The 23658-nt window shown below is 42.3% G+C and overlaps 1 protein-coding gene across 1 annotated transcript in view; it reads right to left on the reverse strand.

Moving 5' to 3' along the window:
- The window catches only part of SYTL5 (synaptotagmin like 5), an 88909-nt gene that overhangs the window by 8128 nt on the left and 57123 nt on the right, over positions 1 to 23658 (reverse strand). The window contains exons 10-14 of the mRNA XM_071553334.1: positions 13645 to 13737; positions 8380 to 8558; positions 7535 to 7637; positions 5354 to 5515; positions 1439 to 1547 (exon numbers count right to left, since the gene is read on the reverse strand). Coding sequence (XP_071409435.1) covers positions 1439 to 1547; positions 5354 to 5515; positions 7535 to 7637; positions 8380 to 8558; positions 13645 to 13737 — 646 coding nt within the window. The remainder of the gene's footprint in view (positions 1 to 1438; positions 1548 to 5353; positions 5516 to 7534; positions 7638 to 8379; positions 8559 to 13644; positions 13738 to 23658) is intronic.

The raw sequence follows: 23658 nt of genomic DNA on the forward strand, positions 1-23658 counted from the left end.
CAGCATCACCATCAGAAATTATATATACACTGTAAGACTGATTTGGAAATGTAAATTGTCTTGCACAGATATTTGAAAATAATTTACTGCAATGGGATTAAAGCATTACTTGTGGGGAGATTGTGATTCTCCATGAGTAGAGAAACTAGTCAGGCAGAAGCAGAACAGTCACTCTGTATTTGATAAAGAATTTGATCCTGTAACTAACTAGTCCTTGCAGGACACAACAACGTGCCCAGTCTGAAATCCTGTGAGAGAACATAAGTGTTTGTGGATTACTCTGCTGAACACAAAGGACTCGTGCCCTGTAAATCCTACCCGCTTTTCAGAATCCACTTCCACTGCTGATATTAAGGCAGCCCTGGACCAAAAGGCAAGCTATAAAACCTCTGTCCCAAAGCTTAAATCCACAAATCAAATGCATCCTATGTGTAAGCTCCTCAGGGACCACATGAAGGACACTGCTCACTGACACTACTGCTTTCAAACAGCAGCAGAAGGACATACGTACTTGCTGCAGGTTCTAGTGCTTATCAGCAGGGATCACACACACTGATTCAGGCTGAAACATCAGTGAAACAGAGCAGGAGTGATGCTAAAAGGGACTAATTAAAAAAAATGTAGACAGCATATCTGGACTCAGAAAATAACAAATAGCTTTTAAGAGAGAAACCTTGAGAAAACCTTACTGCTAGCAGAGATAATGTCATCTGTTAAAAAAAAGGAAAAGAAATAAATCTGATATATCTATCATAACCAAATTCTAACAAGAAATACTGTCACAAAGACACTGATATACACCTGTGTCTGGTATATCCATGTACTTGATGTACTACCTGGTGATTGCTTTCACTTCAAAGGATTGCTGTTCCTCATGCTACTACAATGCAAACAGTTACTACTTTCACCTGGTCATTGCTGATGAATATCATGGCTTACCCCAAAGAACTTAAATAATATTTTACAGGACTAAATTACAGCAGTGATACAGTAAGACTGAGCCGAGGAAAAACAGTATGAAAAAAAGAGTGAAATTGAGGAGATACCTTAAGAAGAATTATGCATGAAGAACTAAGTGAAGTTTATTACTTTGGTCAGCTAAACACTGTGTATAACTAGCTGAACAAAGAACTCACAGCCTATGATGCAGACTTTTTTTCTCTGTGGCTTCCCTCAATCATATAATCTAATGTCTGGATTTTTTTTAATTAGGTAATTAGGTCAAAGCCATGCATCAGCCTCTCCTTCCCTTCTCTCTCCTGAAGAGAAGAGGCTGGATCAGGAGAAACATACTCATGGTTCAAAATTTCTGCAGATAAAGACAATTAACATATTTAAGTATGATTTCAAACTTCACTAGTACCTTTGCCTCAGTTGAGGATTTTTAATACTCAGAGGGATGTTATCAAATCAATGCTACCATTAGTGTTTGTTTTACCTTGGAACTGCCCTAGAGGAAGCATTAGATTTCTGTCTGGGGGAATGTAACGCAAAACAACTGTCAGTTCTCCTTTATATTGAAGTCCAAAATCTGTCACAACCTCCACCTGAAGAGAAAACAAACAAACAAACCAGAAATCCAGCTAAGGTTACTCACTCACATTTCTCCTTTTGATTTTAATTTTGTTGTACTCATATAGTGTTTGAAATACTTCTTAAACATACAAGACATACCAACACACTTTCAGGTAATTAGACATTCCAGGTTGAAAGCAATCAAATTTTAGAAAACTTTCTGAGATTGAGAATGCAAGCACTCAGAAAAATAAACCCATATGGCATTAGACACTGTTCAGTGAACATACAGAGGAGTTACCTAGCATGAATAAGTAAAGCATACCAACAGCAAAAAACCCCTAAAACTTATTTCTGAGTATATAAACTGTAGCTGATTTAAGTTGAAAAATAGCCCTTATTTCCCCCAGTCAAGATTTTAAACTGCACTTAGTTTCAAGTATTTCAGACTCCTGAGTCACTCTTGGAATAGATATGTGGATAACAAAGGTCAGGGAGAGCAAACCACAGCTTGGAAACAGAAAAATTTCTTGAAAACTACTGTTCTTAATACCCTTTTCCTTTTCTACACAGCTACTATTTCTGCGCAGGCAGTTAAATGCCTCCCTGCCATCCGATCCCGTCAGGTCTCGGAAGCTCAGCAGGGTCAGCCCCGGATTAGTACTTGGATGGGAGACCTCCTGGGAAATGCCGGGTGCTGGAGGTTCTAGTCCTGAGGACTTCACTGGCACTGTCCAAGCTCGCTCGGCCGTGGCAGATGAACCTCAGGACTGAAACGGTGGGGCCAGTTCTGCGCACGCTGAGCCTCACCTGAAATCCACTGTGCAGGCTGGAAGGGCACGTGGGGACAGCCCTGCCCAAATCTGCGTTCACAAAGCCGAGCCCACACACACACTATTTCTGCATTTCTGCATCTTCTTGCTTTATAAATGTTTGAATCTTGCCGAGGAAAAATGCATTCAATGCTTTTCAGACCATCCTTGTTAAAATAACATTGGACCTTCCCTGGTAGTGTGCTGAACTTCCATTCACATTGCAATAAGTTGGAAACTATAGATGTAACAATAGATGTAACACAGGGAGAGCTGCCCATAGCAGGGTGGTTGGAACTAGCTGATCTGGTCATTTCCAACCCAGTTCTATGATCTGGTTTCTGTACATGCTTCAGTGCTAAGGTTTAGGTACAAATAAATCTTCTTGATCTCCTTACAGGGACAAAACACATGCAAAAAGAGAGGATCCTCCAGAAATGCAAGACACACACCAAGGCACCACAAAAGACTAAAACACTGTTTATAAATGAGTGTCTGATCTGTGACTATTTCTCTGAAATACATGCAGTTTTTTTCCTGACTCTCCAGGAATGTCAAAATTCTATTAGCAAGAAAAACAACCCCCCCACCAGAAGTACATACAGTGACATGCACAGAGTCAGCATTGCCTTCACATCCCAGAGTCCAGGCTGAGGCACTAACCAGGTTCAGTGGGGCTAAGGCTGCACGCAGGGATGGGACAGGGAACAAAGCAATTTTAGTGATAACAACATGGCCCCTTTGTGACGCTGAAGCAATTTTACAGCAACACAGGCATTGCTGCACTGAGAAATACAGTCCCATCACACCAGTGACCAGTGTTAGCTGCTACAGCAAAGGATAACAGAAAACCTGTAGTAAATGGCTGTGGAATAATTTGCACATCCACATTTTGCCAGTCAGGCAGCTTACTTATGGTCTACATTAAGTAAGTTTGGGGCTGAATTTCCCATAAAGGCAAGAAGGATATATTTTTTTCTGTTCTACTAGTAGACAAACAATGGTATAAGTTCTAACATCAGAAAAAATTTGTCAACCTCTGCCCCAAACTCACATATAACATGACTCTAGACTCTGTCCCCTCTTCAACCACAGAACTATTTTCTCTCCATTTTCTGATTTAACCACACTCCTTTTGAAAACAAATCTCTCAATGCTCTCAGCAGAAACATGTCTCAAATTCTCCAGCCTTTCCTCTAAAGGAACTAAATGATTCATGACAGAACAAATAAAGCACTGTAATAAAACCCAGGAAGTGTTTCACTGCCATTACTCCATTCCTGTCTCTGTCACTCAGTTCATGTAGAACAGCGTGTCACTTGCATGTATTTTAACCTGTGCTTTTTTTTTCTTGAAAATGCAGTAATTCTTTTTTTTTTTAAATTATTATCCTCGCTAATCAAAAACCCTAGTGGTGTTTTAAGGTTAGAAACATTGTTTCTAATAACTTAGGAGACAGACAGGACTAATTCTGTTTGCTTTCTTTGGAAAAAATGAAGTAATTTAAGAATCTTTTTAATGAGTTTGAAAATAATCAGACAACACCTTCCAGCTGGAATTGCTGAAATGCTCAGCACTTCATTACTTTTTCTCCTGAGCAGGAGAGCTTCATGACTATTTTTTTTTTCAGTTTGCTTTGTTGTTTTGGTTTTTTTCCCCTGTTAGGATTAAAAGAAACCACCTGTACCCACACAAATGACAAAGACACTGCTGCATAAGAAACTCTGTTTCAGGCCACAAGCAGAGTAATGTGTGAGTTGTTGTTGTAGACAGGTGGGTACGAGGTAAGAGCTACACCTGACACCAACCAGAGCTGTGACAGAGGTGGAGTAGCCATTTCTTCTGCTTCGAGAGCAGGTCCAAGAAAAGTGACTTACATGACGCAACTTGTGAGAAGAGGACTGTGTAATCCTGGCCTGAACAAAGTGCTGGATGAAACACATTTGCCATCAGTAACCAATTTCTGTTCCTGGCCTTACCTGGTCTTGACCATGAAGGAAGAGCTGGTGGTCAGCCCCATAAAGTAAACTGCACTAGGACCTTGCCATTTATACAGAATGAGGTGTGTAAGTGTTTAAAGAAAAGATCAATTTCCATATATATCTTCTGGCAAATTATTTACTAAAATATAAGTTTCTGACAGTTTAAATGTAAGCCTCACAAAGGGGTATACCTGGACACTAATTACACAGCACCTGGATCCACCTCCCACCCGAGAGTAAGGCACCAATCAAACACATTCTCCTGAAACCCCAAATGTAACGCTATTTCCTTAAATGCAATGAATACAAAACAAACAAGTCATTGAATCAATCTTGGCTACATTTGTTTTACACCTAATATTTTTCCGCAGCAAGAAAAATACAGTTTCTGAAATGGCAGAACTCCTGGGTATTATGGCTACTGCAGGAGCAAGGCAGAAGCCTTTAATCCTCCAGATTACAGTAGTTCTTCAAATCTTTTCCAGAAAGAAATACTTTTCCCAAAGCAGGTGGTGCTCCAGAGACAGAAGTCACTCTGTGCTTCACTAGCTACAGTGCAAGCCCTGTTTCACAGACCAGCTGATTTGCTGCCTGAGAGGCCTTATCGTGTACCTTTCTAGCTAGGGTGAGTAAAGGGATTCAGAAGTCCTTTTGTCACAGCTCAAAGGTGTAAAACACTTCACACTGAAAAAAAAGAGTCTGTTTCTTTAATAAACTCATCAGGGTTGGGTAGAGAGAGTGGCAGGAAAGTCCTTTGTTTTATGTGCTATTTAAAAATATATTTACTATGTAATTTTTCTATTGCATTTTATTACATGATGAAGTTATGGCTTATTTAAAAGTTTTTTTTGTTATTGCTTTAAGTAGCCAATCACATGTGAAGCTTTCCTGGAGACTTTAAAACTAGTAAGCTTTCACTAAATAAAAAACAAAAGTCATATTAGGCACTTATAAGTTCCTGCTTTATAAACAAGTTCCAAAGGAAAAAAATAACTGTCACTAAATTTGCTTCACACCACTCTCACCAGCCCTGGAAAGCCTTACCTTGGGCTGGAGCACAAACCACTCATCACCCTGACTTTCGAAGTTCCAGGAATCAAATGGAATTTCTACTTCCCCAAGGAAGCTGTTGCGTCCCAGTCTGTCATAATGCCAGACAGAAAGCTGCAAGGTCCTGGTTTCCAGCTGTGTGTGACTGATGACATACTACCAATAGAAAAAGAGAAAAAAACCCCTCTCAGAATAAGCAGAAATAATAGTTTCCACTAAGCCTTTAACAGCTCTATCTCAGTTTCACAGAGCCCACAGCAGCTAACAAATGAAGCATGAAAGAGGGATTTGTTTTCTGTGCAAACATGATGGATCTAGCCAGAAAACTCATAATGTTAATGAGAAATCTCTTTTCTTTGCTGTGTGCACGCAGGGGTAACTTATGTTACTATCAAAATTGTGGTACTTTTTTTCTATATTATTTACTAGGTATTTATGACTGTGAAATAAATTATGATGCTTAAAACTGTGATTCTGTTAATTCCTAACCAGATTGTGTAAAAGAAGCAGATCAACATCAAAGTTTAGTACTTAAGAAGAAACTCCACAAGTCCTTTCCTCCCTAAAGAGTGTCTGTCGAACACGGCTTAAGCAAAAGCACCCTCTCCTTTCCAGTTTTATCTTTGTAACTTATGAAAAATTGTTCTGCAAACACATACAAGTGCATCTGCAAGGCATGCACTGAGCACATCAGTCTTAGTAACTGTTGTTGGCCTCGAAAGCTATTAAAAACCTCATCTGAGAAAAACATTATAGTCTAGCAAATATACAGAAAATTGTAAACATCTGGAATCCTAGCTCTGCACACTTGGCTTTCAGCAAAAAGCCCATTAATTCCCTGAAATTCACTCTTCTTGTAGTGTTGGCTGAGGAGACCCAGATCCTTATTTTTGCGTCAGGAACAGTATCTGGACATGGACAAATACTGTCCAAAAGCTGAAACAGTTAAGTCAGTTGCCTATTAATATATAGATTTGTCTACAAGGCTTAATGATAAATATCAAAAGTTCCCTGGTGAGAAGCAACATGTTCTGCAACAATGGAGTAAAAGTCAAAGAGAGATGAACAGATGCAGCTCTTGCTCACCCACCCACAATTCAAGCAAGCGGTTTTCGCTACAATTTCTATTTTTGAGAAGCTCCTGGGTCCTATCCTCACCCAGTTCCCCACAAGCAAACGTCTTTGGTGCTATATTACTTACTAAGTAAAGTCTAATATCCTTTTGTTTCCAGTTCAAGCAACTCTTAAATTTTCCATATAACATTTAAAAACAAGGCTATAAAAGAGACTCTCCCTTGGCAAGCAGTCTGGCCAGACCAAGTGTGTGTGCCTGCAAAATGGTTTTGTAGCCAGGTTAAGCCAAGTATACTACCCAGGGAACATCTATTTGTCTCCATTATAAGAAACTTATTTAAAACATAACTGAAATTATTAAAAAAAAAGGCATTTCAGGAGAAGCTAAAAAGAGCTTCTGGCCCTGTGACAGCCAGCTGCATAACTCTCTTCAGACAGGCAAGGGAATCATCAGGAGCTTTGAGGTCCTGTTCCCAGACAGGCAGTGAACTCTGCCATTCCCACCTGCACCACAGAGCCAAGGAGGTGAATAAGCAGCTTGTGAGGAGACTCAGAATTGTTCACCCTCTGTAGCAGACCACAGGCAAGGCAAGGAAAGAGAGGACCTGGGCATTGTGCTCCATCAGTTTTCAAGGATGTAATCCATCTTTATCTTTTCCAACACAGAATGAACTCTTCCAGTATTTTAGGAAGGCAAATAGTGAAACAGGTGTTGGCACTTTCTTACTGCAAAATGTTATTTTCTCTTCAAACTCAGATGTGAAATTTTTAAGCTAGCTTTACTTCAACATCAGGCATACAAAATCTTTAAGGTGCTTTTAACAACTCTAAGCTCAGGTTAGATGGGAACATCAACACTTTTGAAAGAGATCTGTGGAAACTGACATTTTACCTGTAAATGGAAGAACCAAACAAAACCACTTTGTTAATGCTGAAAGCCAGAAATTGCAGCTTAAAGGTTTATTAAATGCTTTTGCTTAGACACCTTCCCTTTTGAGGCTTCTCTTCCAGATTTTAATCTCCATATGGGAGGACATATAGAAAATACCTTTGAGCACCAGTGAAACATTCATCACAGCCTGAGAGAGAGACTGTTCTCACCTTCAGCGTCTCGTTAAATTCTGGATTGGTGCTGTTACTTTTAATTTTGGTCTTGCGCTTACTTTGGCGGGACTTATCAGGCAGAAGGTACGCCTTGACATATCTGCAGGGCAAGCAGTAGATTAGTAGCAAGGAATAAAAAATGACCAGTTTGAGAAAGGACCTGCCACTGCTGCATCAGCAACACATATAAGGAAATTAATTTTTTCAGTATAAACAGTATAAATGTGCAGCAGAGAATACGTAAAATATGGAAAGGTGTGGTCTTTACCTATAAACATAGCAATGTTAGTCAGATAGGATCAGAATAACAAAAGGAAGAGTTAAATTCATGTACTCATCCTCAGAAACGTGATGAGCTCTCCTAACACTGCCCCTTTCACAGCATACAGTTACTGACTGGTCACATATGACAAAGCACACAGTGAAAATACAAGAGAATTAACAACTTCATAACTTAAATGCTATAGAATTACTCATTATTAGAGGCACTAATTATTACTTTCTTACAAGAGAATTCACATATTATACTTAAAACTATAATAATCTGAGAAAACACGTTACCTGCAAAATACATCTATGGATGCATAAAAGCAATGTTATCTCTATCCCTTCCTCCCTCCATCACTCCTCTCATGTATTTTGTTTCAATTTTAGAAGTAAAACAAAACAAAACAAACCAAAACCCCCCATGCTGCCTCCTTCTTCATGCTGCCCTAAGAAGCATGTAGAAAATGCACTTCCCCCAGGAAACCCAAACCAACCATTCCCTAAATGCTGGGTGGTAACAACTGGATCCTGTGACACCCCTAGCAGAGTCTAAAGAAATTTTTCTCTGTGCTTACGGATCTGTCCTTTGCTTCTTCTCATCTCCAATGGCCAGATTTCTGCAACACTTCACCAGGATGTTGAGGGCACCTGTTTTGTAGATGTAGTTGATACTGAGAAGGATTTCACCGCTGACCTTCACGTTGCCATAGTCACCAGTTTCACTGTATACACTCAGCATGCTGTTAATGCTGGTCTGGAAGGGGAGAGAAAAGGTCTTAGAGGTTGAAACACGTTACTCTTTTCCAGAATCTGCTTTCTTCATAAAGCTACAGCCTTACAATGTTATCACACTTGTTAGGACTTGCTATGAAAACAGACATATCATAGAAATACCAAAATTTGATGTAAAAGGGAATAAGAACTACAGTAAATAACAGTTTAAATCTCTAGATAGGATATTTTTACATACAGGACTCAAATCTAAATATTAATTACCACCTTTTAAAAAATGTCTGAACCAAAGAACAGACAGGCTATGTAAACTGTAAGCTCACAAGTTCCAAGCAGAAAAAAAAAATCATCCCCTCTCTGGCTCAGCTGGTCACCTAATTTTTACTGAGTCTCATAAGACCACTGCTGACAGAACTCTTAGAAAAATTTACAAGGATGTTCCCATGTTTGTTTAAAGGGAAACCCACTTCTCATTAGCAATTCTGAAAGAATGAGTGAAATACCAAACCCACCATTTCTGTAATTTTTGTAAAGCCAAAAAAGTTAATCAATAATCCCACAAAAATTTCCACTACAACATAATTTATCACCCCTCAATCCCTTTTTCTTCACACTAATAAGATGTAGAGTGTTGCCATGAAGAATTAATTTCCCAAAAGTTTACAATTAGGGAAGAAGTGAGTATTTTTTAAAGAAAATCCAAACAATATGCACACTGCCAGAACCAAAAGCATTTGAGAAATCTGATGCACATTTTCTTTTGAATTATTGAGCAAGATTGCTCAGAACCATGGATAAACCATCTAAATTCTAACACATAGGAACCTTGCAAGACACACAGGTAACAGTCTTCAACAAAAAGGGAGAAAAGAGAGGGAAACCTTAGAAGTTAAGCAGAGGATTCAGGAGAACTCACAGTATCACCGTCTGTTTCGGGCACATTTAAATATGTCCACTTTCTGTCAGAGCCTTCTGGGGAGTTCTTTAAAGAAGTCAGTGCAAAAAGATCAAGAGAAAAGAACATTAGATTGCAGCAATAAGAAAGAATAAGTGCAGTGAGAAATCTTTACCTAGATAGACAGGTAAAGGAAGTTTGTAGTGCAAAGTCATAGTGAGAAAGGAAGAAAAAGGATGTCACCAAACCAGAGAAATGCTGTGTTTTCCATATACTTCTAGTATTGAAGGATGTGTGGTTCAGAGTAATTAAATAGAAAAGAAACACACTCTGTATGAAAATAAACAAGTTATATTTTAGACTACCAACTCAGCAGATTTGGATTCATATTAGATGATATTTGGATTTGTTCTCATTTACATGTGCATGAAGTCAATCCTCCCTGGAGCTAGTAAAAAGCTAATAAGCATTCCTATATTTGCAGACTCTGTAAGAAATTGCAGTTTCTCTGTGGAGTTCACAAGCATAGATGACAAATGTACAAAAATGTTGAAACATGTCACTCTCAAGGAAAAGTACAGTAATTAATTATTATTGGGGGAAATATTTTCCCTCTACTTTCTAGAGCAGGAACTAGAAATCTCACCAAGGACCTCAAGGGAAAGTATATCTTGATCTACCTCCTTCCTTACCAGCCTCAGGGAAGAGCACAGTCAAGGGAAAGAGCCACACGGAAAGAATTTGTCTGTGGCAAACCCCAGCTCTGCAAACATTTTGGCAAAGGGCCCTGCAGCACAGAAGGCTGGAGGGATAAACAGTTCTATGTCAGTGTAGTAAACAACAACAGACATGGAAAAACATTATTTACATAAGCAATGATTACCCAAAAAGATAACTTCATACACCATGTAGGAATAATGAACAGCAAAACAAGGGTAGTTTTAATGTCTTCTTTATCCCTAATTTAAAAAAATAAAAAAGTAAAATGCTTTTTCTTTTATTCCTTTTTATAATTGGCTAAAATTTCACAAACAGGGCTGGTTAAAATTGCCAGAAAATTATCAACACACACCAACAGATGTGTCATATTTCCTTCTATTCCTAACATGATTTGAGCCACATTCCAATCTTTACCATTTATACATTTCTGCTGTTGGAATCATAGAATGGATTGGGTTGGAAAAGACCTCCGAGATCATCAAGTCCAACCCTTGGTCCAACTCCAGTCCATTTACCAGATCATGGCACTCAGTGCCACGGCCAATCTGCATTTAAAAACCTCCAGGGATGGGGAATCCACCCCCTCTCTGGGCAGCCCATTCCAATGCCTGATTACTCTCTCTGGAAAGAACTTTTTTCTGATCTCCAACTTAAATTTCCCCTGGCAGAGCTTGAGCCCATCGTGCCCCCTTGTCCTATTGCTGAGTGCCTGGGAGAAGAGACCAACCCCATGCATGAAAATGAGTATCCTCGGACACTGTTAGTAAACTCAACAGTTGAGTATGTGCTACAAAATGCCTAAACTGTCCCTGCAACAATTTGTATGCCCACTTGAGAAAAAAAGCCAATGTTATGGCAACACAAGGAGGTGGATGATTGGTTCTCTACTGAATCCAAATAAGTTCTTTTCTAGATCATCAGATAAACAGGCAGTCAGGGATAAACGATTTGGAAAAAAACCCAACAATTAGAAAGTCCTAAACAATTAGATGATTTCTGAACCTAGATTTTATGCAAATGTGATTTTTGAATTGTTTACAAACCACAAAGAAAATTACACAAATTTAATCAAAGAATTTATATACCTTACTCTCTGCCCCCATCCTCCCTCAAGACCCTGCTCTACAGCATTTACACTATTACATAAGCTAAATGTTAAATCCTTGAGAAATATATTCCAGTAAGTACTAAACAACAGCCACATATTAAGGATGCAGAGCCTTATTTTTGTATCTCACTAAGAACTGTGTTGGTTTTGCACCATTTCTTATTGCTGCAGTAAAGAACTGGAACCATTTATTCTTACTGATGTGATGAGTCTTGACAACACCACATGAATACGCTGAGGAAAGAAATCAGTGAAGGATACAGGGAAAAATAAATACATAGTTCATGTATCAGTATTGGGAAAACTCAAAGAAAAATACTCCTAATTCTGAGATACAGTTTCACTTCAATGTCACTTTCCACTTCCATATTTGCTCACTCATATTGAAGGTAGATTTCAAGAGTCTTTTACTCTCTGTAATATTTCTTCCTTTTCCTCAAATGCTTGTGGCTAGACTAGCTATACTTACTATAAATTCTCAGATTTGAAGAAAGAAAGGAAAAAAATAAAACCCATGCAGTTTGACTCTACTGTTCATTAATAATGTTAGTTGAATGTGACTTAATAGTACACAGTCACTTGAGAGATAACCTCATGAAAAGGCTTAAAACGATCAGACTGAAGGCACAAAACACGAGAGATGGGGCAATGTTAGTAGATAATAACACACTTAAGGGAAATAAAACAAACTTGTAAATTTGACCTGCTCTCACAGAGAGAAGCAACTTTCCCTCCTCAACTTTGCCATTAACAGAGCATGAAGTGACATTAAATATCATGTCATGGTGAATAAGGAGAAATGAGAGCACTGAGATGTGCAATTACCTCAAACCTACACCACTGGAAAAGCTGCACTCTGCTTAAGAAAAAGGTCAAAGGGAGATCTACAGCAAAGGACAAACCCCAGCACACAGGCAGAACACTGCCTACAGCACAGAGGGAAGGATGGCTAAATGCAGTTCCTCAGTTAGTGGCTTAAATAGAGAAAGCACTTAGGCACCTGCAACCCTCCTGTCCATATCCAGAGGAAATAAACATTATTCTGTGTATAAAATCCATGGGAGGCTGTGAGTCATAGTCAGCCTTGGCTGAGAGGGTCTAATTAGACCACTATCAACAGGATACACGTGCTCAAGGCTGATTTGGTGTGAAGAGCAGCACGTCTCTGTTGTGTCTGTTTCTGTGAACTATGCAAATCAGATGGAAAACTGGTCTGGAAATGGTCAGATCTAAGACATCATAATGCTTTGTGACAGTAATATTCTCAGCCCTTTCTCCTCCCCATGTGAGCCAAGCTTGGATTCAGCCACTCCACCTCTTCAGGATCAAGAACTTCACTGGGGATTCCCTGGGCCCTGCCTGCATGAGGATTAACATTGATGCAATCTAGAAAGGACAGTTAATTGGTTATTGTCACAGACCAAATTTTCTCTTCCCTTTTAATATACAGAATCATTATCTCTCTTCATCCTCTTAAAGATTCACATTTTACCTAGAATTTGTTGCAGTTTTCTGGTACTCTATATGCTGTTTAGAGCTATTATATACAAATCATGGTGAAGAGTGGCCACAGAGGACTCTGTGACTTCTTTGAAAATACTATCAGTTGCCCACAGATCCCCAAAACTGAGGTATACAGCAGGTAGTAATAAACTAGACATGTTAAAGGCTACTTTTGTCATGCATTTTCTGTCCCAGTGAATAACAGACTGCATAAAAAACAGCATGAGACTTCTTATTCTAATTTTCTTGCACCTCAAAAGCACCTGTTACAACCTGAAAGTGCAGATATGCTTTTATTTACACCAACCCAAATCCCCAAACATCTTCCTTCCCACAGTAAAGAAATACTTTCCAGATGTGGGTAGCATAGCAATCATGTCATAAAGAATGGGAGAAGCTGATTTGGCAGATGGACAGTGATGCCAAGGAAGTGGTATGAATGCAAACACACAGACAAGTATTTGTGTCCTAAGAACCTGAACAATCAGGAAGTGGTTTGAGATGGAAGATCCCACCACAGCCTTGTTCTCTTTTCAATCAAATTGAGATAAAGTGCTCCTCTGCAAAGCTGAGCAGTCACTTACCACAAACACCTATATTTTCCCTTCTCCAAATGTAAGCTTAGTGGTAGCCTGAACATGTGAGGAAGTCTGCTGATAAGTATGAAAAAGAGCTTTCTCTTTCCATGCCCTGCAGAGAACAGCACTTTAGCTCTGAATGGCATTAAAAATATAACAAATCTATCTAAAAGTTAAAGGATGTTTCTTAAGCATAAGATGAAAGATGATCTGCTGCTACATGATATGAAGATAAATTCCTTTTTAGAGGAGAGATGGTGTTTTGTGGAAGGAAAAAGCATATGTTTTCTACTCAAGATCTTACTGTTGATAATCCAGTTGTCATATGTTCATGTTTTCTTGAAAAACGAGAGGCCATTATGGCATCAATATCTTCTTCTGTCTCATCCAGATAATCCTAAATGACAAACAGGAATTTTAGTTGTCATGTTCTGCTCTGTATTTGGTCAGCCTCTGTCACTTAGTTTTGTTTCACGTTTGCCACTTTAGGAAGACAGTGCAGGATGCATGCAAATTCTCTTCTCTAGAGGACTTTTGATTTCCATTTTCTACCTCTTTGCACAGGCACAGAGCATAAGTGGAAGAGTCTCTGTTACAGTTTCAGGGTTCAGTTGGTCAGGAAGGGTAAAACTTCACACATACACTTCATTTCTTATTCTGGAGGCAGATATCTTTGCATGATAAACAACTGCACAGAAACAAACCCGCACTTCTGTGTCTGCTAACAATCCCATGTGAAGTACCTTATTCTGCTTGCTACTGTTTGTATTCATGAATTCAGGTTTGAAAATTTTAGAGGGACATGGTGAGAGTTTTTACAATCTTAACAAAAGAAACAAGAGTTAAGGTCCAGTTTCAGGGGCCAGGGGATCATTGATGCTGGTTTGCCTGAAGACATGTGCAGCCCAAACCCCATAGACAGTTGATTGGTCACAGTCCACGTTATGTGTTTTTACAAGATACATTTTTTAGAATCCAGAAATCCAGTATCCCAATTATTATCCACATTTGTAACAGTCACAGTCACACAAATAAACAAGCACACAATTTGCATTGCATTTGCACCCTTCATAGTATAATCTTCAGTGACATGAGACAATTTCATAGACATAATCATTAACACAGACCCACTTTAACAGGCAGTGTGGAAAGCCCTGGGTTATTGTCAAACTGCAAGGGAAAAAACTTGCCATCATACACACTGAATATATCTGAGGGGTAAACAAAAAACCCAGCTGATGGGCATTTTTAAAAATAATTAAATTCCTGTATTGTATTGATAATAAAAAGGGAGAAAACCCAGTAACTGCACAGCTTCATCCAAGTTCTTGAGTTTTAATAAGCTAGACTGAACTGTAACATCTTTAACTTAAATACAGAAGAAAAAGTTATTGTTTAAACACAGCAATACAGTAAAACCTAAAAAGAAACTTAAGATCTGGTTGATAGTTCCAATAAGGGTCTTAACTTTTGCTTACAGGAAAAAATGTCAACAGACAATTATCCTGCAGTACAGAAATTTCGAGTGTTTCCTTATATTTTATGGCATATATTTAGAAAGACTCTGCTTTTAGTTTTAACAGAGGTCAAACGTTCAACTTCCTTATAACTGCTTTTCAGCTATTAAAAAATCTCACAGTTTGACCTACCTCACCCGCTACTGCTTAGTTGCTCTCACCCTTTGAAACTAAAGAGAGAAGTACTGTATTCAAATTCAGGGCTCTCAGAGACTGCTATGCTAACCAAGAAACACAGAGCAGGGAAGAAATGTTGCTGGAGAGTTGAACTGTCACAGTTTACACAAAAGATCTGCAGTACATTTGCTGTTAGTGTGCATAAAACCAGCTATTACATCTGTTCTCCTTTGCTCCTGTCCTAGTTCAGCTGGAGGGACCAGCTAACCCTGTGTGGTGGTGATCAAACCTGTGTATTCCACCCCCTCTATTCATTCCCCAAGGACAATGGGCCATTAGCAGCAGCTGCCCAGGGAGCCATTATCACTTCACACCCAGCCTGAGGGGGGCGGAGCTGCTAATGGGCCATCAACAGCTCAACAACCCCTGGCTCCCAGAGTTAATCACCCATTGTGTGAGTCCCCGCCCAGGGGGAGGGACTGAGTGCTCCCTGAGGGTACATAAGTGGTGGGTAAGAAGACCTCAGGACCTTCTCGTCGGATCCAGAGCAGCAGCAGGACCTCGACAGCAGGAGATCCCCGCTCTCGCCCAGACCACAGCCCTCGCCTGCACCAACAGGTTTTTCTTTTCCTTTTGCTCTGGACTTGGGGGAGCCACAGGGGTCTCAGCACAAGGGCAAACAAACCCCCTTGGGTTTGTGCCCCAGGACACTGGGTTATACTGCTGGGGTATTGTGAGTTGAAAGCAATTTCCCTTGTGTATCAGTGTTGTTATTGTAATATTATTATTAAATTTTAGCTCTGACTTATAATCTCTCTCGTGGTGAGTTCATTTCCCCTGCTGGTTCACCTTCTAACCAGCACATCTTTTGGCGCCCAACGTGGGGCACGAGAGAGAAGTCAGAACTACAATTTCATTTTGTGTATTTGGGTACAGAAACTCCCTGACTACCATGTTGCTTGATGTATTCATGTGGATGGTGTATCTGGGCCTGTTCATATTTCGACACATGGGGAACCATGTGCCTGTTTTGATGCTCTCTTTAATACCAGGGAGAAGGATCAAAATTGCTTTATTAATATACTATGTTTATGTTGTCATAACATCAGAAGCAATGAATTTCATTGTGAATGTATATTCAGTCTGGTCTGCCTGTCCTGGTTTGGGTTGTTACCTCTGGGGTCTCATTAAAAATAGCACCCAGACTGTGGGGAAAACAGGCGGAGATGGTTACTTCCACCTTTTCACCTCTGCTACAACAATCATTGAAAATATTGAGCTTCCTTTTGATGTTAGGGACAGCATAATCCTGCTGTTAGTGTTGCTTTGTCTCCTCTGTACTGTATACACCATGTTTAGGGTCAGAACTGGGCTCTCTAAGGAGACTTGCTGGAGGCCTGCCCTGGGAGTGGATGATGTTGAGTGGCACGGGAAGTGGGAAGATATGGGCCAGTATTTGGAGACCTTCTCTCCTCAAATGATCTGGAAATTCACCCCGGAACAACTGCAGGACCCTGCCAAAATGCTAAGCTATGTGAAAGGAAGATGCTCTGGTAGTCCCAGAGATGTGCAGCTCACAGCAACCTGCTGGGCCCTGGCCACTGCCTACCGCACACTGCTTGGTGTGGTACAGCATCATCAGGAGGAGGAGAAAAGGAGCAAATCCACAGGCGCCATGTCCACCCAGACCATGACTGAGCCAGAGAGGAAGAGAGATACATCAACTAGCGCCATGTCCACCCAGACCATGACTGAGCCAGAGAGGAAGAGAGATACATCAACTAGCGCCATGTCCACCCAGACCATGACTGAGCCAGAGAGGAAGAGAGATACATCAACCAGCACCATGTCCACACAAACCATGGAGGAGCCAGAAGGACAACAGAAACCGATAGCAGTTGCCCCTGTCCAGAAAAGAAAATCAAAGACCAAATCAGTTCGTATAGTGCATGACGAGGAAGAGTCAGGACCTTCATCTCAAGCAGAAGAAATGGAGCCAGAAATAATCACCCGGTCCCTATCCCTGGGAGAGCTGCGTGAGCTCCGGAGAGAGTTCACACGACAGGCAAACGAGTCCATCTTGACCTGGCTACTTCGAATCTGGGATGCTGCAGCCAATGATACAATTCTAGATGGGAGTGAGGCAAGGCAGCTGGGATCCCTGTCTCGAGATGTTGTCATTGATCAGGGCATTGGAAAGAGACAGGAAACTCTCAGCCTCTGGCGGCGACTGTTGTCAAGCGTGAGGGAGAGATATCTTTGTAAGGAGGACCTCCACGTACAGCAAGGACAGTGGAACACGATGGAACAAGGTATCCGGTGCTTAAGGGAATTAGCCGTACTGGAGATAATCTTTTCAGAGGATGAGAGATTCCCTAAAAGTCCAGATGGTGTCCAGTGCACATCCCAGATGTGGTTAAAATTTGCACGACTTGGGCCAGAAATGTATTCTCGCTACCTTGCAACATTGCAGTGGAGAGAGGGAGAAGACAAGGTGGGTGCACTGGTCAGCAAACTCAGGATTTATGAAGACACTGTCACTGCTCCATTACGAGCCCATGTCTCAGCTGTGGAAACAAAACTGGCTGAACTGGAAGAGAAGATTAAGGAAGGACTCTTCCATATCTCTCCAGAACAAACAAGAGTCTCCGCCATCAGAAGCAGGCGTCTTCCAGCTAAGGAGAAAGGGTACACTCCACGCGGCAATCTGTGGTTTTACCTCCATGAGCATGGAGAAGATATGAGGAAGTGGGATGGGAAACCCACCTCTTCCTTAGCAGCTCGGGTACGTGAATTGCAAAGAGGCACAACTAACACAGGGAATTCTTTAAGGTTGAAGGCTGCTCCGGTCTCTCGTGGGCAAGGCTCCAGACAGTATAGGAATGATGATGTTATGCCCGATCCTCTTGAAGGAACCTCCCGGTCATATTCACAGGGAGAGCGCAGTGAATACCATGACCAGAACTAGGGGGGCCCTGCCTCTAGCCAGGTAGAGGAGAGGGACAATCGGGTTTATTGGACTGTGTGGATTCGGTGGCCTGGCTCATCAGACCCACAGAAATACAAAGCTTTAGTGGACACTGGCGCACAATGCACGTTGATGCCATCAGGATACGTCGGGGCAGAATCCATCTCTATTTCTGGGGTAACAGGGGGATCCCAACAGCTGACTGTACTGGAAGCTGAAGTCAGCTTGACTGGCAAGGAATGGCATAGACACCCCATTGTGACTGGTCCAGAAGCCCCATGTATCCTTGGCATAGACTACCTGAGGAATGGATATTTCAAAGACCCAAAGGGACTGCGTTGGGCCTTTGGCATAGCTGCTGTGGAGACAGAGGAAATCAGACAGCTGAGCACCTTGCCTGGCCTCTCAGAGGACCCTTCTGCTGTAGGACTGCTGAAAGTTGAAGAACAATTGGTACCGCTGGCCACAGCCACAGTGCACCGTCGGCAATACCGCACTGACCGAGACTCTGTGACCCCCATACACAAGATGATTCGTGAGCTGGAGAGCCAAGGGGTGGTCAGCAAGACTCACTCACCCTTTAATAGCCCCATATGGCCAGTACGAAAGTCCAGTGGAGAGTGGAGGCTGACGGTGGATTACCGTGGTCTCAATGAGGTCACACCCCCCCTGAGTGCCGCTGTGCCGGACATGCTGGAGCTTCAGTATGAGCTGGAGTCCAAGGCAGCCAAGTGGTATGCCACCATCGACATTGCCAATGCCTTTTTCTCCATTCCGTTGGCAGCAGAGTGCAGGCCGCAGTTTGCTTTCACCTGGAAGGGGGTGCAGTACACCTGGAATCGACTGCCCCAGGGGTGGAAACACAGTCCCACCATTTGCCATGGACTGATCCAGACTGCATTGGAAAAGGGTGAGGCCCCAGAACATCTACAGTACATCGATGACATCATTGTATGGGGGAACACAGCAGGGGAGGTTTATGAGAAAGGAAAGAAGATAATCCAGATTCTCCTAAGAGCTGGTTTTGCCATTAAACGAAGTAAGGTCAAGGGACCTGCTCAGGAAATTCAGTTCCTAGGAGTGAAGTGGCAAGACGGGCGTCGTCAGATTCCAACAGAGGTGATCAACAAAATAGCAGCTATGTCCCCACCGACCAGCAAGAAGGAAACTCAGGCTTTCCTAGGCGCCGTGGGCTTTTGGAGGATGCATATCCCTGAGTACAGTCAGATTGTAAGCCCTCTCTACCTTGTGACACGGAAGAAAAATGATTTCCAGTGGGGCCCTGAACAACAACAAGCCTTTGAGCAGATTAAACAGGAGATTACCCATGCAGTAGCCCTTGGGCCAGTCAGGACAGGACAGGATGTGAAGAATGTGCTCTACACTGCAGCCGGGGAGAATGGCCCATCCTGGAGCCTCTGGCAGAAAGTACCTGGGGAGACTCGAGGACGACCGCTGGGATTCTGGAGTCGGGGATACAAAGGATCTGAGGCCAGCTACACCCCAACTGAGAAAGAGATCCTGGCAGCGTATGAAGGAGTTCGAGCTGCCTCAGAAGTGATTGGCACTGAGGCACAGCTCATCCTGGCACCCCGACTACCAGTGTTGGGCTGGATGTTCAAAGGAAAAGCTCCTTCTACCCATCACGCCACTGATGCCACATGGAGTAAGTGGATCGCTCTGATCACGCAGCGAACCCGGATAGGGAATCCTAATCGCCCTGGGATTTTGGAAATCATCACCAACTGGCCGGAAGGTGAGAGTTTCGGATTGTCCTCTGAAGAAGAAGAGGAGCAGGTGACACGAGCTGAGGAGGCCCCACCATATAACCAGCTACCAGAAGAGGAGAAGCGATATGCTCTCTTCACAGATGGCTCCTGCCGCATTGTAGGGACAAGCCGGAAATGGAAAGCAGCTGTATGGAGTCCTACACGTCGAGTTGCAGAAGCAACTGAAGGACAAGGTGGATCAAGTCAGGTCGCAGAGCTGAAAGCTGTTCAGCTGGCTTTGGATATCGCTGAACGAGAGAAGTGGCCAAGACTCTACCTTTACACTGACTCGTGGATGGTGGCCAATGCTCTGTGGGGATGGCTGGAGCGCTGGAGAAAGGCCGGCTGGCAGCGCAAAGGGAAACCCATCTGGGCGGCTGAGATGTGGCAGGACATCGCTGCCCGGGTAGAGAAGCTGAGTGTGAAGGTCCGTCACGTAGATGCTCATGTACCCAAGAGCCGGGCTAATGAGGAGCATCGTAACAACGAGCAGGTGGATCGAGCTGCCAGGATTGAAGTCTCTCAGGTAGATCTGGATTGGCAGCATAAAGGTGAATTGTTTCTAGCCCGATGGGCCCATGATGCTTCTGGTCATCAAGGCAGAGATGCAACATACAGATGGGCTCGTGACCGAGGGGTGGATCTAACCATGGACAGTGTCTCACAGGTTATCCATGACTGTGACACATGTGCTGCCATCAAGCAGGCCAAGCGGGTGAAGCCTCTATGGTATGGTGGACGGTGGTCGAAATACAGGTATGGGGAAGCCTGGCAAGTTGACTACATCACACTTCCCCAAACACGCCAAGGCAAGCGCTACGTGCTGACCATGGTAGAGGCAACCACTGGATGGCTGGAGACATACCCCGTATCTCACGCCACTGCCCGGAATACCATCCTGGGCCTTGAGAAACAAGTCCTGTGGAGACACGGCACACCAGAAAGAATAGAGTCTGACAACGGCACCCACTTCAAGAACAGCCTTATAGACACCTGGGCCAGAGAGCACGGCATTGAGTGGGTGTATCATATCCCCTACCATGCTCCAGCTGCCGGGAAAGTTGAGCGATGTAATGGACTGCTGAAAACAACCTTGAAGGCGTTGGGTGGGGGAACTTTCAAACACTGGGAGCTGCATTTGGCAAAGGCCACCTGGTTGGTCAACACCCGGGGCTCCATCAATCGAGCTGGCCCTGCCCAATCAGAACTCTTGAATACTGTAGATGGAGATAAAGTCCCTGTGGTCCATATGAGAGGTATGTTAGGAAAGACTGTTTGGGTTAGTCCCACCTCAAACAAAGGCAAACCCATCCGAGGGATTGTCTTTGCTCAAGGACCTGGTTGCACTTGGTGGGTAATGCAAAAAGATGGAGAAACACGTTGTGTACCACAAGGGGACCTAATTTTGAGCGAGAAGAGTTTGTAATGTTTCATTGTATACATGTGTATATATATGTATAGGTAAAAAGGGGGTTAATTTGGGAATGACTAGATGGAGTGGAATAAGGGGTGGATAATGTCCTAGTTCAGCTGGAGGGACCAGCTAACCCTGTGTGGTGGTGATCAAACCTGTGTATTCCACCCCCTCTATTCATTCCCCAAGGACAATGGGCCATTAGCAGCAGCTGCCCAGGGAGCCATTATCACCTTCACACCCAGCCTGAGGGGGGCGGAGCTGCTAATGGGCCATCAACAGCTCAACAACCCCTGGCTCCCAGAGTTAATCACCCATTGTGTGAGTCCCCGCCCAGGGGGAGGGACTGAGTGCTCCCTGAGGGTACATAAGTGGTGGGTAAGAAGACCTCAGGACCTTCTCGTCGGATCCAGAGCAGCAGCAGGACCTCGACAGCAGGAGATCCCCGCTCTCGCCCAGACCACAGCCCTCGCCTGCACCAACAGGTTTTTCTTTTCCTTTTGCTCTGGACTTGGGGGAGCCACAGGGGTCTCAGCACAAGGGCAAACAAACCCCCTTGGGTTTGTGCCCCAGGACACTGGGTTATACTGCTGGGGTATTGTGAGTTGAAAGCAATTTCCCTTGTGTATCAGTGTTGTTATTGTAATATTATTATTAAATTTTAGCTCTGACTTATAATCTCTCTCGTGGTGAGTTCATTTCCCCTGCTGGTTCACCTTCTAACCAGCACAGCTCCAGTGACTGATCTGAAAGGAAACCAGATGAAAGTGATGCAAAATCTTCTGTTACTATTTTGCAACTGTAATTGTAGTTAATATTGAAAGAGGTAAATCAGGACAAGCTATCCCTATTTGGGACTGAGATTTACAGACTGAAGTGAACACCTCTCTTAGCTTTATGTTCTTCCCATGAGTTTCCTCCGCTGGTCTCTTACCTTTCTAAACTATTCAAGGCACTGATACCACCCCACAGAAAAAAAAAGTCAGATATTTACAAATATATAAAGGAAATATATATAAATACATAAAAGGAAAAATCCATGGAGAGCCAGGCACAACAGAGCCAACTATTGCAGGTAGACAGAGAGATGAATCCTCCAAAAGTAACCTCAGTCCACCCTTCATTTCTACTTCCCTCTTTGAGTTCAGAATTCAGATGAATGTACTCTAGTTTTAAATTTGGAATAAGAATACAAAATTGTCTTTCTTGCCCATATAACAGGAAGAAGCAGTTCTGGTAATACATGCAAAACTATTTCCTTTACATTGCTGTATGCATACCAGTGAACTTTAAAATAAAAAATCTTACATTTTTAATGCTGAATTGTAAAATACAGGAGAGGAAAAAAAGCAAGGCAACATCTTCAGACTGGGGTGTTTCAGGTCTATACACTCAAACACTAACAGTAACTTCACAGAGTCCTAAGGACTGTTAGTTGACTACCAATTTTTTGCCTGCAAGCAGATATCTAAAACTTAAAAAAAAATCGTTAATGTTAAACCTACACTGTTAATTCATTTTCAGCCAAGATGATTATGTTTCTCAGGAGGTGTTACAGAACTGTGACTACATAATTGGTTCGTGTTATTAGCTTATTAAAATTAGAGCCAGTAGGATATTAATCTCATGGTCTCCAGTGGGGGTTATAAAATGCACATCATCCAATTACCTCCAAAAAAGCAGCTGAGCATGTAACGAACACCAGCTGGTCAGGAATTCAACATACACCTCTCTCGATGAGGTTCTCACAGTTGAACACAACACTAGATTTAACTGGTTCTTTGTGCTTCTAAATAAACACCTACCACACCACGTGGTCTTTGGGGAGTTTTCCCTATAAACTACAGAAAGCAATAGGAAGTTGGAGACACAAAATATCAGTTCAACTTTCCAGCTGATTTCTCTGTATATGTAGTGGGTAATCCTGATAAAGGTGGGAGCAAAGCTGATAAAAGCCTTTTCCCATCCTTTCAGGTGATGAATCCCAGCCATCTGAATAGCCTATTGATATGTGGCATCCCCCACACTGCTGCTGTCAGCTCCCAGCGTCCAGGAACAAGAGACTGAAGGGCCTCAGCTGGCTCCATCAGTCAGCAGGAAAGGAGGTATAACTTTCCTCAAGCTGCAGGAGCTGTTTCTACCTTCATCAAATCTCTTTATCTCTTGTATCAAGCATCAAACTAAATTCCAGCAGGAATACAGCTTTTATCTCAAAACACTGCATCCATAATGAATATAGGACAAGACTCTGAAGGACTCCTGTGAGTCAAACTACCATAATAAAATATGGTGACACTAAAGCTGATGAACGCAATCAATTCATTTCATAAGGCAGAGAAAGGGAGGATAAGGGTAGAATCAGAGACCTGTAATCCTTTTATGAATGAATTATAAAGAAGAATTTGCTCTCTCACAGACCCTGAAGCTACTAAATCAAGGTTATGCCACAAGAGAGGTCTTCTCTGCTAACAAAGGAGCTGGAGAGTTGCTGAGTACAATCAGAAATTTCATTCGGAGTCAGCATGAAAGGAAA

Source organism: Pithys albifrons, chromosome 1, assembly GCF_047495875.1.
Source record: "Pithys albifrons albifrons isolate INPA30051 chromosome 1, PitAlb_v1, whole genome shotgun sequence".
NCBI lineage: Eukaryota > Metazoa > Chordata > Aves > Passeriformes > Thamnophilidae > Pithys > Pithys albifrons.